Source organism: Hippopotamus amphibius, chromosome 9 (assembly GCF_030028045.1).
Source record: "Hippopotamus amphibius kiboko isolate mHipAmp2 chromosome 9, mHipAmp2.hap2, whole genome shotgun sequence".
Taxonomy (NCBI): domain Eukaryota; kingdom Metazoa; phylum Chordata; class Mammalia; order Artiodactyla; family Hippopotamidae; genus Hippopotamus; species Hippopotamus amphibius.
Window position 1 is genome coordinate 40856487 of NC_080194.1, and position 13943 is coordinate 40870429.

The following is a 13943-nucleotide window of genomic DNA, read 5'->3' on the forward strand; positions in this document are numbered from 1 at the left end:
GTGGAAATAGTATAAAAGTTACATTTGTTAACAGTATAAAAGTTACAATAATTGTTAAAATTATTAAAAATTTACATTATTATTATTACATCTGCATTTGCTTTGAAGACACATTGGCTTATGTATGCACATTCCTGGGACAGCTAATAATACAAAATGAAAGCTGAGAAGTAGAAAATAATTATTAGTGAAAAAGCCTATAGAGCATAAATAAATGTCTTCTTAATGAGGTGTCCGGTCAGGGTCTTTCTGTCTGCCCAGACTGAAAAGGTCACATCTTTCTGGAGATCTCAACTGCCTTCCAAAGATGCTTGCTTCCTGGTCCTTTGCCAATGTCTCCTTCTTCCAGCCACCTGCTTTCCTGATGATTGGCATCCCAGGGCTGGAGGCCGCTCATGGCTGGATCTCCATCCCCTTCTCCTCCATGTACATGGCAGCCCTCACTGGAAACTGCCTGATCCTCTTGGCTGTGAGGAGGACCCCCAGCCTGCACCAGCCCATGTACTACTTCCTGTCCATGCTGGCCCTCACCGACGTGGGCCTCACCTTGTCCTCAATGCCCACCACCCTGGCTGTGCTCTGGTTTGACCATCGGCTCATTGGTTTCAATGCCTGTCTGGTCCAGATGTTCTTCCTCCACTTCTTCTCCGTGGTGGAGTCCTCAGTGCTCCTGGCCATGTCCTTTGACCGCTTTGTGGCCATCTCCACCCCCCTGCGCTATGCCGCTGTCCTCACAAACAGTGTCATCCTCAGGATCGGGCTGGCCATTGTCACTCGAGCCATGGTGTCCCTCTTCCCACTGCCCTTCTTACTGAAGAGACTGAACTTTTGCCCTGGCAAGATCCTCCTGTCCCACTCATTCTGTTTCCATGCGGATGTCATGAAACGGGCCTGTGCTGACATTACTGTCAACATCGTTTATGGGCTGTACGTGGTTCTGTCCATGGTGGGTATCGACTCCTTGCTTATTGTGTTGTCCTATACCCTTATTCTTCATACAGTGATGGGCCTGGCTTCTCCCAGGGAGCGTGTCCGGGCCCTCAACACGTGTGTTTCTCATATTTTAGCTATTCTGGTTTTCTTCATCCCAGTCATAGGTGTGTCCATGATCCACCGTTTTGGGAGGCACCTGCCCCCCATCGTACATGCCCTTGTTGCCTACGTGTACCTGGTGGTGCCCCCTGTGCTCAACCCCATCATCTACAGTGTCAAGTCCAAGCCCATCAGGGAGGCCATGCTCAGGGTGCTGAAGGAGAAGTGGAAAGGCTGATGAAACCAAGAAAACTACCTCAGAAGCTGAGGGAAAACACAGCCCAATGGTCACAACTTCTGCCCAGAAAGCCCAAATTCTGAGCCCTGACTCAGACACATTATCAAGAGTATGACAAGCAAATGTGTACCCTCAGACTTATGGGTGAAAAACAGTCGTGATTCTTTACTGCACTCAGTAACTTCAGCTTTTTTATTCAGTGTTTACTTGTGCAAGAACCTGTGGTCACTGTAAGAAATGTTAAAATGAACCATAGATAGTCTCTTCCCTCCATTGTAGAATAGAAGCTTCTAAATACACAATTATAATAATGTGTGATAATGCTCTGAGAGGTTCACACAAAGTGCTATAGGAACCTAGTAGAGGCTTTGCTGCCTTGACAGGAGAAAATGAGAAAGGAGTCAGGGAAGAAGGAGGCTGACATGTGAGTAGGAACTTGTCAGGCAGAGAAGGCAGGCAAGAGGAGGGCATATCTATTAAATGGAAAAGAATGTAAGAAGTGGAAAAACTGAGGTGTGGAGTTATCTGGTTGCTTGTGGAACAGTGAGTGGTCAGATGTTTCTCAGCATAATCTGTGTGTGTGTTGCAGGGAGAATGACGAGAGGTGAGCTGGAAATGACAGGCAGTGGTGAGATTTCTTGGGGCCTTTCAGGTCTGATTGGACCATTTGGCCTTCATTCTTTGTTTAAAAGTCAGCCTTGGAAAGGCTATTGCAGTGTTAGATGTTGCACAGGCTTAACTGTGTATTACAAATTAGGAAGGTGAAAGTGGAGGAGAAAAATAATGCAAGGAAGTTTGTTGTAACAGTCTAGAAAAAAGAGAATGCAAGTTAAACTAAGTCAATAACTCAAAAATGTAGACATATTTTTTTTTAAATTTTCATCTCCACATTTCTCCATCTTCTGAAAGTACCTGGAAGCAAGGATACCAGCAGCAGTGAGCAAAGTTGCCATCTATCTATTCATTTCTAAATACCATTCACCACTACAAATAACCTGGGATTCTTGGAGCAGTGGCTAATTCCAGGTATCCAGGTATGAAGCAGGGAGAATATAAGGTGATATAGAATAGTTTATGCCTGAGGCAATAAAGAACACAAGAACAATAGGACCATGTTTTAAAAAAAAATACACAGAAACCCATTCGAAGAGGCTACTAGCAGCCAAATGTAGCTCAATTAAAACACTAAATACAATTTTGACAGCAGCTGATTATACAAATGGAATTCTTTAAGAAAAGTGTGATTACGCTGAGCCACATCTAACCACTCACATTTCTACAAGCAACCTGATAACTCCACGCATAGGTTTTTCATTTTTTACCTTCTTTTCCATTTAACAGATATGCCCTCCCCTTTCTACCTTTTCTACCTAGTGATATTCAAAATGAAGAGGGAGAAAAGAAGAAAAAAAGAACACTCTTTTTTTATAGAAGAATGTCATGTAGTAAATGCAAAAATATTGATTTAGAAGATTATATTTTTGCAGTTTTTAATGTAATTTAAATAATCAACAAATGCTTTAAGGATGTTGGGAAATAATATTCACACAGTCCCAAAGTGCATTGCACAGTGTACTAACTAAATAGAAATGGATGAATGTGCCTTAACAGTAAAGAGACTGGCAATAACACCTTGGACAAGTGATCAAATTTAGCTTAACCAATAATGATGTAATCTGACCTTATGTGCCTTCTGATATGATTAAGGACACAAAATCACATATGTAAAATTCTACCACAAACATTCAACCTGAATCTAACTGTGAGGAAAACTGCAAATATGGGAAGCAACACACACATACACACACACACACACACACACACACTAGCCTGGAATATTTCTAAGAATGCAATGTTATCAAAACCATATCAGGGAACTTAATCTAAATTAAAAGAGATAAAAGGGACATAACAAGCAAATATTAGCATTAATTAGCCATTATTAGGACAATTGTGGCTTTCTAGTATGTATTGTATGTTGATGGTATTATTAGGTTAATATAATTTGCTTAGGTTTGAAAACGGTTTTGTGGTTATGTAGGAGAATCAGTTTTTAGGAAGTGCATGCTTAATATTTATTAAGAAGGGTTGTAATATTTACAATTTACTTTCAAATGAGTCAGCCAAAAAAGTGTGTGTGTGTGTGTGTGTGTGTGTGTGTGTGTGTGTGTAGAGAAAAGGAGGGGGAAAGAGAAAGAGAGAAAATAATGTTGAAAATGTTATCAATCTAGGTGATTGGAATACAAGTATTTATTATAATATTCTTGCTACTTTTCCATACATTTGAAACTTATAAAAATTAAAAAGTGTGAGTGGGGTCTATCAAAAATGTATACGTAGAGAGAGAGAAAGACAGAGACAGATAGACAGAGACACCCTGATGCCAAGGATTCTGTATTTCAAGAGAGATAGGACAGACTCTTCGATAATTATTGAATGCTGGGGAGGTCCTAACCCTAAACCTGGGTAGGCTGATCTATGGACATTAGGGATGCAGAATTAGAATGCAGAGCAGGCAAAACAATTATACCTCCTCTTGACTAGAATATGATTTTCCTTACAACTGGAATTGGGATTTTGCCCACTCCTACCCAAGCCAAATCAGAGGTTCCAACAGTGATCACAGAGCACCCAATGCTTCCTTCAACTGTAGTACTTAACACATTATATCATAACTATAAATATAAATAAAAGCTTACCACTCAATACATAATGTTTTTTTTAAGATTTTTTTTGACGTGGACCATTTTTAAAGTCTTTGTTGAACTTGTTACAATATTGCTTCTGTTTTATGTTTTGGTTTTATGGCCATGAGGCATGTGGGATCTTATCTCCCTGACCAGGGATCAACCCCGCACCCCCTGCATTGGAAGGTGATGTCTTCACCGCTGGACCACCAGGGAAGTCCCAATACATAATGTTTTAATGGATGAATAAATGAAGACAGTGAGGGAATGTATCACAGGGCCTAGGGGTCTGTTAAGAAATGGAGATGTCTGGGTGCGGGGCCTCGCACTTCTCCGCTAGTTTACCTCCAAATGTCAGCAGCAGAGGGATGGCCCCACAACTGCACAGCCCTGGGGAGTGGACCTCCCAGCTTTCTTTACTGCTATAGTACTCCACTTCTACTCTCAGCATCTTAACTGAAAGACTCTTGTCTTTCTGGAGGAGATAAAAAGTTCTGTCCTCTGTGTGCTGTTCCTTGATCTTCAGTCCTCTGCTCCCTTTGTAGCTTGTACACACCTCTCTTAGAGCACTTATCACCTGCTGTTGAAACCATACTTTGTACTGATTTAGTTCCTGGAAGGCAACAATGAATGCTGATTCACACTGAATGCCTTTAATACCTGGAAAAGGAATTGGCCCAGAGGTCGCTTCAGGAATATTGCTTGAATAAACCTATTTATGAATCATAACTCCTAAATAAATGCACTGAAGTTCATTTATTTATTCAACAGCTACTTATTAACTTTACATCACATCCCAAGCAACAAAAGCTGTAGTTATAGCTCTTCACAGCTGTGGATCCAATGGACATCCCTTGCTCCAAAAGGGCACCTCCTTGCTCAAGAATTGCCTTTCTCTGGCCTTTCACTATTGCCTGAGATTACAATATTAGAGATTCTAGATTTGAGTTCACATCACTGTCTTCTGCCTCACCCCCTAAAATTCCATGTCCCTGGAATAGGAACACCTTCACTCCAAAGTCATCCCAAAGAGACTGCTCAGGTGGGCACTTTCTTCACTGGCAGGCGCACTGGCAGAAAATTGGGGAGTGGGTAAGTTTAAGTAAGATTTAGCGGTTGATATTTGGAAACATAAATGTTCTCTTAAAGTGCTACTGCAGATATCTTTTAGATCCTGATATCAATTCTTTTGGGTGTATATTCAGAAGTGGGATTGCTGGATGATATAGTAGTTCCAAATTTAATTTTTTGAGAAATCTCCATACTATTTTTCATAGTAGCCACACTAGTTTACATTATCACCTGCAGTGTACAAGGGTTCTAATTTCTCCACATCCTCATCAATACTTCTTATCTTTTTTTAATGGTAGTCATCTTTACAGTTGGATCAACCTAGAGAGGATGATGACTCTAGCCATCTCCTTCACAAATCAATTGCTCAGATAACCCATTTGCATTATAATTTTCCATCCAAACACATGTATCCCACACATTTTCCATTGCCTAGGAAAAACTAAGCAGAGAATATCCTCTGTGGCCTGTGGCCAAATGTCCCCAGGGAGCAGCAACTCACTAAGGCACCCGTCAGTGGTATAAAGTAAAATCTTCCTTGCAGAGTTTTTCTGGGCTCCTTCAGAATGTGGAACAGTAGAGAAGGCTGCAACAACAGGCAGGGTGAGTAACTCGGGGTCCCCGTACAACCTTGCTGCACTGTTTCGAAGGATGGGGGCCTGGTAAGTGAGTCTGAGATCCCCTTTCTCTCAGCTGCTGTCATGTGGAGGAGCCAATGGGATGGAGGATGAGCACATGTCAGAAAAAGGAAGAAAAGGAAGGAGGCCGGGACTTCCATGAATGGCAGGTCCACACCCCCAGATAAGGGAGAGGAACTGAGGGGCTACTTTCCCAAAGCACAGCGATTTTCTAATAAGTATTCAGAAACCCAGACTCTGTGTCCAAGCAGATGAATATTTTGTTTCTCTAAGTAAGGCATCAATATAAGGGTATCTTAGAAATCCCATCCCAGGTAGCATCCTGTGGGTATCTGAATGTTTGCTTGGTGTCTACACTCTCACTCTAGGATTGTCCTTCCCATTTTTCTGAGTAAGAAGAGCCTTTTAGAAAAAGGCTTATGTTATTGCAAAATGATCACATCATAGTATTAGATAGCACCTCCAGCATGTCATGTAATTACCAGAATTGGTTTTTTTCATAGAAAACTTTTTAAAAAGAAAGAAAAGAAAAGCACTTGGCTTTGAGGTCAAGTAAATAAAGCATGGTGGATTCAGCCTTTTGCTTCTGGGCTATTTGACTTTCCCAGACATACCCAGTCCAAGTTAACAGAATCCTAGAGTGCTAAACTGGAAAGGATTAAAATCCTCAGGGCAGAGCTATTAACTTAAAATATCTTTGACCCTTTAGTGTCTTAGAGATAATAATAGAAGACCAAGCCTGGTCTAATTCCAAGTTAAAGTGATTTATTATAAAACTTCTGGACTTTATGGAAAGTAGGAAACATTTCAATCCAACTTGGCAACTAAAATAGGCATTTTAGTAAAAGACCAGGAAAACAAAAACAAAAAACCTGTCCTTTCACCACACAGAATCCCTTCCCAATGTAAGACTCCTCATAACACTGTAATATTCACAAAAGGGGTTAGAAAAGACATTATCTGCATGCAAGGGAGAAATTGGCTTGATTGTTTAGGAGTTGCCCGTAATTTTTGGTAACTTGTCCTAAATGATAAATACTATCATTTTACCCTCTTGTGCTCTAAATTTCCTGTAGTATTCAGCTTAAATTACCATTTGAATCCTTTGACCACAGCCAAGAGCAATAAATCACACAAATACCCAGAGTTGCCTGGGACCTACGTATCAACTGGGGAGAAAGGCAAGTTCTAAGGGAAGGGATTTGTGACAAACTCAATAACAGATCGATTAATGCAGGTGGAAAGAAAGAGAAACGTGACATTAATCTCAGTAAAATTAATCCTCAGATTCCTGCAAGCTAAATAGAGAGCCCAGAATTCACCTTCTGTTTTCATTCGTGCTATCAATGACAAAAAGTATTTCCTGGATTGATCCTAAGTAAGCCTAAATAAAATTGGATAATAATAAATATTAATTGTATTAATCTGAAGGAGCCACTGGTCTTTACTACATACAAAATTTATAGTTTAACTTGTGAACATATGCACCTAGGAGGTGCTATGTTAAAGGTTGTGGTGGAGGGGAACTTTATAATAGAATTAAGGTGTCCTCATTCAATTATTCATTTTCTTGGTCATCCTGATGCCATGAAATACGTCTAGGGGTGCGGATTCGTGATCTCCGAGGGAAAAGAATTTTTCCTAGGGATCAATAACAAGCCACTGCTCAGGTTTAAGTAGCAGAGTAACAGTTTATTAAGGAGAGAAAGTACAACAGCTTCTGGCACAGACACCAGGAGAGGGTGGAGAGACCCACGATGGAGTCCTACAGGAGTCTTATATACCCTAAAAAGAGGAGTTAATTATAACCCCGTCTCCTAGTTTGACGGAGTTACCTCTAACAATAGGAATTTACAACAGCAATGAATTGATTACTAAAAACAATGACTTTAGCTGGAGGATTAAGGACTGATCGTCCCCGGGAGGGTCATGATATTCATCAGAATTTAAAATTTATTCACTCAGCCCTTAGCTTACTATCAGGATTACAAAGGGGAGTTGCAAGAATCCAGCTTAAAGGAAGAAGGAGTTTTAAGCTTTAGATCACATTCCCAAGTCTTCCGCCCTTACCCCCCCCCCCCCCCCCCCCCCCACCAGCCAGTCAGGCCTTGAAGCTCTCAATTCAATGATTATCCCTGGAAAAAAAAACAGGACAGAAATTTATGAAAACTTCAAAATCAGAACAATGAAACTGAATGTATCTTGGATTAGTAAAAAGAAAAGCAGTCACCAGGAGATAATTAGCACAATAAAAGGCCACTGGCTTTATAAAAAGGACCCAAAGGGTCACAGTGAGGAGTAATAAGAAGTTCTTGGAGAAACAGGAAAGGGCTTCATTTGCAGAACTTCAAGTCTTATCACCAGAGAACACCAGAAGCGAACAAGCTCTTCTGGATAATCTGATCCTGCCAGCCCCATGCTTAACAAATCTCCAGGATCTAGTACAGCCTACTGACAATACAGGTGGTGTAAGACTGTTGAAAGTGTGTAAGCCAAATAGACCGGAATTTGAATTTGGACTCATTTCCAGCATGGCCTAGGGAAACTCACCAAGCCTCTCCCCTCCAGTTTTTTTTTTAAACATTGGCCTTATTATTATTTTTTTTATTCTTTAAAATTTACAGGAGAGAAGCCAGAGGGGTCGGGAAAGAGGCAGAATAGGTGAAGAGGATTAAGAGGTACAAACTACTAGGTATAAAGTAAGTTATAAGGAAGTAGTGTACAGCACAGGGAATATAGACTTATAATAACTTTGTATGGAGTATAATCTATAAAAATATCAAATTACTATTTTGTATACCTGAAACTCATATAATGCTGTAAGTCAATTATATGTCAACTAAAAATAATAATTTAGAATGATACAAAAATACTTCCCTTATGTGATTCTTTTTTGAGACTGAGAGATATTATTTATGAAAAGGAGAAAAAAATGAGTCTAATATTTAGAACACAAGAGATATTCAATAAGCGATAAATTAGTACATTTATTTCCGCAGCATCAGACATGAAAATTAGAGATATCACTAGGACAGATCCCACTGAACATTTAAGGAGCCTAAATTTATGTCTTCGATTCATGTCTTCAGTTAGCATCTGTGGAAATCCTAACTTGGGGAAGAGAACTTCAGGGTCTGTCACCCCTGCAGCTGTGGCCCTCCCAGCTAGGGCAGAGGTCAGTGCTAAGAATTTAGAGAGAGGCCATTCAAGGACAAATCAAGTTCTCAAGATGGATGTGCTAAGAGGCTGACCCAAAGGTTTAGCTGGTATTCTGAAGGTTGTGGGGCATGTTCAGTGAATGGAGTGAGGGCATGATTCCAGCAGAGCAATGCGTAGCCTGGGTTGCAATGACCCAGGCAGATATGCTCTGGGCAAAGTATAGGTGGACCCCACATACCTGTGTTCTCAGTGACCTGGTGAGAATCAAGTGTTTCTTCATTTACCAAAACTTTCCTAGTACTTAATGTAATTTTCAGCCTAGGAATTTATCATTACTGAGACTTGATCAAAAGGCTATGTCCTGGGATTTGTACTCAGACCCTCCGAACACAAAAAGGTCTCAGGTTCTAACAGTTGCTTCAGGGCTGCAGTTTTCTCTTCCCTCATGGACCTAAGAATGTCTCTCTTTTTACCTTATTTAAAATGTTTCCCTTCCCTGTCTATCAACAAGGTAATTGGGAGAGAATATTTGATGACTATGTGAAGGCACTTAAAACACTTCAAAATGCATTATCAGTGGAATAACAACAACAACCAGGACAAGCAGAGGGTGATGACATTGATCAGGGGTGTTTAGGGAGTGCTCTGCATGTTAAAGAGTATTAACAAGCATCACTTTATGTAACATTAGGATACACCGCATGTAAAGGGCAGAAATAGTAGAGAGTTTACATTTGGAAAGAACTGAATTCTAAATCTATCTCAGTCATTTATTTTCTGGTACTCATAGAGAAGTTAAACTACCCCCTGCATTCTGCATTTGTTTTGAGGACATGTTGGCTAATGTACGTATATTCTTGGAACAGATAATACAAATCAAAATCTGAGAAATGGAAAATAATTAATGAAAAGCCTACAGAGAATAAATAAACGTCTTCCTAATGACAAGTGTCTGGTCAGGGTCTTTCTGTCTGCCCAGACTGAAAAGGTCACATCTTTCTGGAGATCTCAACTGCCTTCCAAAGATGCTTGCTTCCTGGTCCTTGGCCAATGTCTCCTTCTTCCAGCCACCTGCTTTCCTGATGATTGGCATCCCAGGGCTGGAGGCCGCTCATGGCTGGATCTCCATCCCCTTCTCCTCCATGTACACGGCAGCCCTCACTGGAAACTGCCTGATCCTCTTGGCTGTGAGGAGGACCCCCAGCCTGCACCAGCCCATGTACTACTTCCTGTCCATGCTGGCCCTCACCGACGTGGGCCTCACCTTGTCCTCAATGCCCACCACCCTGGCTGTGCTCTGGTTTGACCATCGGCTCATTGGTTTCAATGCCTGTCTGGTCCAGATGTTCTTCCTCCACTTCTTCTCCGTGGTGGAGTCCTCGGTGCTCCTGGCCATGTCCTTTGATCGCTTTGTGGCCATCTCCAACCCCCTGCGCTATGCCGCTGTTCTCACAAACAATGTCATCCTCAGAATTGGGTTGGCCATTGTGGCCCGTGCTACCATGTCTCTCTTTCCAGTACCTTTCCTGCTGAAACGTCTGAACTTCTGCCCTAATAAGACCCTCCTGTCCCACTCATTCTGTTTCCATCCTGATGTAATGAGAAGAGCCTGTTCTGACATCACCATAAACATCCTCTATGGGCTCTATGTGGTTGTGTCCACTGCAGGCATTGATTCCCTACTCATTGTCCTGTCCTACACTCTCATCCTGCACACAGTCATGGGGCTGGCGTCTCTCAGAGAGCGGATCCGAGCCCTCAACACCTGCGTCTCCCATATCCTGGCTGTCTTTGTCTTCTTCATCCCAGTCATAGGTGTGTCCATGATCCACCGTTTTGGGAGGTACCTGCCCCCCATCATACATGCCCTTGTTGCCTATGTGTACCTGGTGGTGCCCCCTGTGCTCAACCCCATCATCTACAGTGTCAAGTCCAAGCCCATCAGGGAGGCCATGCTCAGGGTGCTGAGGGGGAAAGGCCAGAGTTGATGATACAGGATGCCTGCAGGATTGGGGGCCCTAAAAAGAGTTTGGTAAACCAAAGTAAATAAGTAAATAAATAAATAAATAAACAAACTTCTGGATAGATCAAGTCCCACCCATAGCTTTGTTTTGGGCATCTGGGAAAAAAGGTGATAGTTATGAGAAACTCATTTATTTATTGTCTCATTTATTTCACATATATTTTCTCAATGCTAACTTTTTTTCACGTCCTATGCTAAGTACCAGGAACACATAAATGATTTATAAATGGTCTTGCCTTTCAAACTTCTCACCTTTGTGTATATATAAAAAATACCCAAATCGGAAACTGTTTAATGCAGAGTAATAAGCTCATTGTTAAAGTTTTGTGCAGAATTCTGGGTAAGCAGAGGAGCAGGTTATTTACCTCAGTATGCTTTGGTTTTCTCTACAATTAAATGGAAATATTATAGTGTCTATCTTACAATGTTATAAGGATCAATATATGGAAAGCGATGTATAACATAGTAAATACCAATGAAAGTTTGCTCTTCTTGTTATTGTATTAATCACTCATTTATTCATCAGAACCAATATTTGATCTCTGCCTAAGTTCTAAAACCTCAGAAATGAACAAGACTCAAATTTTTGCCTTTCAGAACCTTGTAGCCTATTCGAGTAGAGAGAAAAATGAGTAGGCAACTATGATGACAAGTAATAAGATATTGATGCAGGGTAAGCACAGGGATATATAAGAAAAAAAAACAGTAGAAGTACCTGGCTTATGAGTTTTCTGGGGGCTCTCTCTGAGCTAGATCTTTTGAAAAATAGAGTATATTATGCAGATGAGGGAATATGGAGTAGTTCGGGGAGAGTGGAGAAACAGCAGGAGAGGACACTGCAGATGGAGGAATCAGTAAGTTTGCTTTCCTGGAAGAACAAATGGTTAGGTGTGATTAAAGAAGAGACTGAAGTGGCAGAGGATAAGGCTGCAGTAGAAGGCAGGGCGCAAGCAAGTAGAACTTTTAAAAATATAATATATGCCAAGGGAGTTGGATCTGTTCCTGGGTACAAGTGTGGTGCTGCTTCCATGGGTCATGGACCCATGGAAAATAGTTAGCAGTAAGAAACTATATGTGAAATAAATGAGACAATAAATAAATGAAAGTTTCTCATAATTATCACCTTTTTTCCCAGATGCCCATCCTAAAGAGCAAATGGGACTTTAAAGTGAGATCTTAAAGGGATCTCTGTGCCTTTATACAGCACTTAGTATCTTCTACTTTATACTCTAGTCATAATGAATTTCCAACCACTCCCATATCAAGGATTTTTTTTTCTTGTTTGTCTCCGAGAAGTATAAAACCCAGCTGAGAATTTGTGCTTGGTGATAATTTGCCAGAGTGAATTTTCCAAAGACTAAAAGTGCAGAACCACACCCAGAAGAGGACTCAGTATTCTAGGTCTTCTGAAACTTTAACTAGAGCTTTTTATTAAGTTGAAATAGGCTGTGAACAGATGAAAAGAATATTAGACTGGACATCAGAAGACTTAGATTCTAGTACTGACCTTGATATTATTTTTTTCCCTGTGTTCTTTTGAAAATCATTTTCTCAGGTCAGAATATTGGTTTCTGCATTTGAAATGTAGGGGTAATAATACTTTCTTCATTCCACAAGAGGGATAAGATAATAGAATGAGGAAAAGAAATAACAAGTTTCTTGAAACCCAAAATAAACTAAAGCACATTTCTTTAAGCAAATATAGTTCCTAAAGTTTTGTTTCCTGCCCTATTTTTTATAGTTTATGATGAAATTTAAAGAAAATATCCCCATGACTGTTGGTCAAAATTTGGGGGGCTACTCTTGGACAGAAGAAATGAAGGTGGATATAAGAAGAGGAAAATTGAAAATGGCACACAGTTTGGAAAATGTCTTCTTCCTAAATTCTACAACTCTTGGGACTGTATGTAAAACTCTTAAGATGATTTCTCCCAGAAACAAATCTTGAGACAAGACTTGACTACAAGTAGGTTATTTGAGAGGTTTTTCCAAGAAGTATTATTAAAATAGAGAGATAGGGAAGTAAGAAAACCAGTAAGGGTGCGTGATTGAGCATGTTTCCTGTGTGGGTAAATGGAGTAAAAATTCAAGGAGTAGTTTTGAAACACAGTGTAGAAAATGTGGGATCCCAGGAAGGTGAGATGTTTACCCTCCCATTTATCATTGGCTGAGAGCTGATCCCTAGCACTTCAAGTCTGCCCCTGTGTGACGGAAAGAAATTCTCCAGGTGAAGACTCAAAACTGGGATGCGGGAGGATGCTGTCAGGATAGAAAAGTGAGTGCTGAGGGTTATGGGAGTGGTACTCAGTGTACCCCACCCTCTTCATCTTGTACCACCATGATCACAGGTTTACACTAAGTTAACTGCATACATCACTCATCCTTCATAGTGGTGGCAATTTGAGAAAGAGAAAGAAAGGAAAAAGATTTACAACTAAAGGTATAGAGGAACAATCTAGATGTCCCATTACTCTGAATGGTCCCAGATAAAATTAACATTCATAATTTCCCTCCTTTACCACTCATTCTAGATGCTACCTTTTCATGGTCAGACTTCTGCAGGTTTAGGCTACTTACCCAACAGCAAGCAACCCAGACCTTTTCCTTAAGGAGGGCGACACTTTTATAAGCAGCTTGTTTGAATCAGTCTCTAATGTTAACCAGTCAGACATTCAGCAATGGCAGAAACTAGATTTGCCCAGGGGAAGGGGACTTTATTCCACTGGACCGTTGCTTACCTCCATCCCTGACACCCAGGCCACCCAGTTCAAGGGCCCCTCGTGCAGGCCCTGGGGTGCAGGAGGACACAAGCGTGTTGGGCACTGGATGTGTCATCCTGTCATCCTGTTTATCTGATTGTTCAGTGCTTCCTGTAGGATAGAGACTCTCTGGTGAGCATTAATGTGAGACATAGGGATTTTCACATTTTAGTTACATTCTCATGTAGCCTTTCACATATCTCCCCCAGACTTTTGTTTTCAATCTTCCAATATTTCTCCTTCCAGGCCCCCTCACTATTCTTCAGGACCATCTCTGAATAAAGCTGTAGTGAGGCAGCATTATTTGTTTTACTTCTACCTACATATTAAGCCACC

General features: G+C 40.9%; 2 protein-coding genes across 2 annotated transcripts; both read left to right on the top strand.

Annotated features, from left to right (window-relative positions):
* The first annotated feature begins 234 nt into the window (after window positions 1–234).
* LOC130829223 (olfactory receptor 51I2-like) lies at window positions 235–1270 on the top strand. The gene has a single exon (XM_057695504.1). The coding sequence runs from the start codon at window positions 308–310 to the stop codon at window positions 1268–1270; it is 963 nt and encodes a 320-aa protein (XP_057551487.1). The 5' UTR covers window positions 235–307.
* Window positions 1271–9766: 8496 nt separating this feature from the next.
* On the top strand, window positions 9767–10813 carry LOC130829157 (olfactory receptor 51I2-like). The gene has a single exon (XM_057695392.1). The coding sequence runs from the start codon at window positions 9767–9769 to the stop codon at window positions 10811–10813; it is 1047 nt and encodes a 348-aa protein (XP_057551375.1).
* The last annotated feature ends 3130 nt before the right edge of the window (window positions 10814–13943 follow it).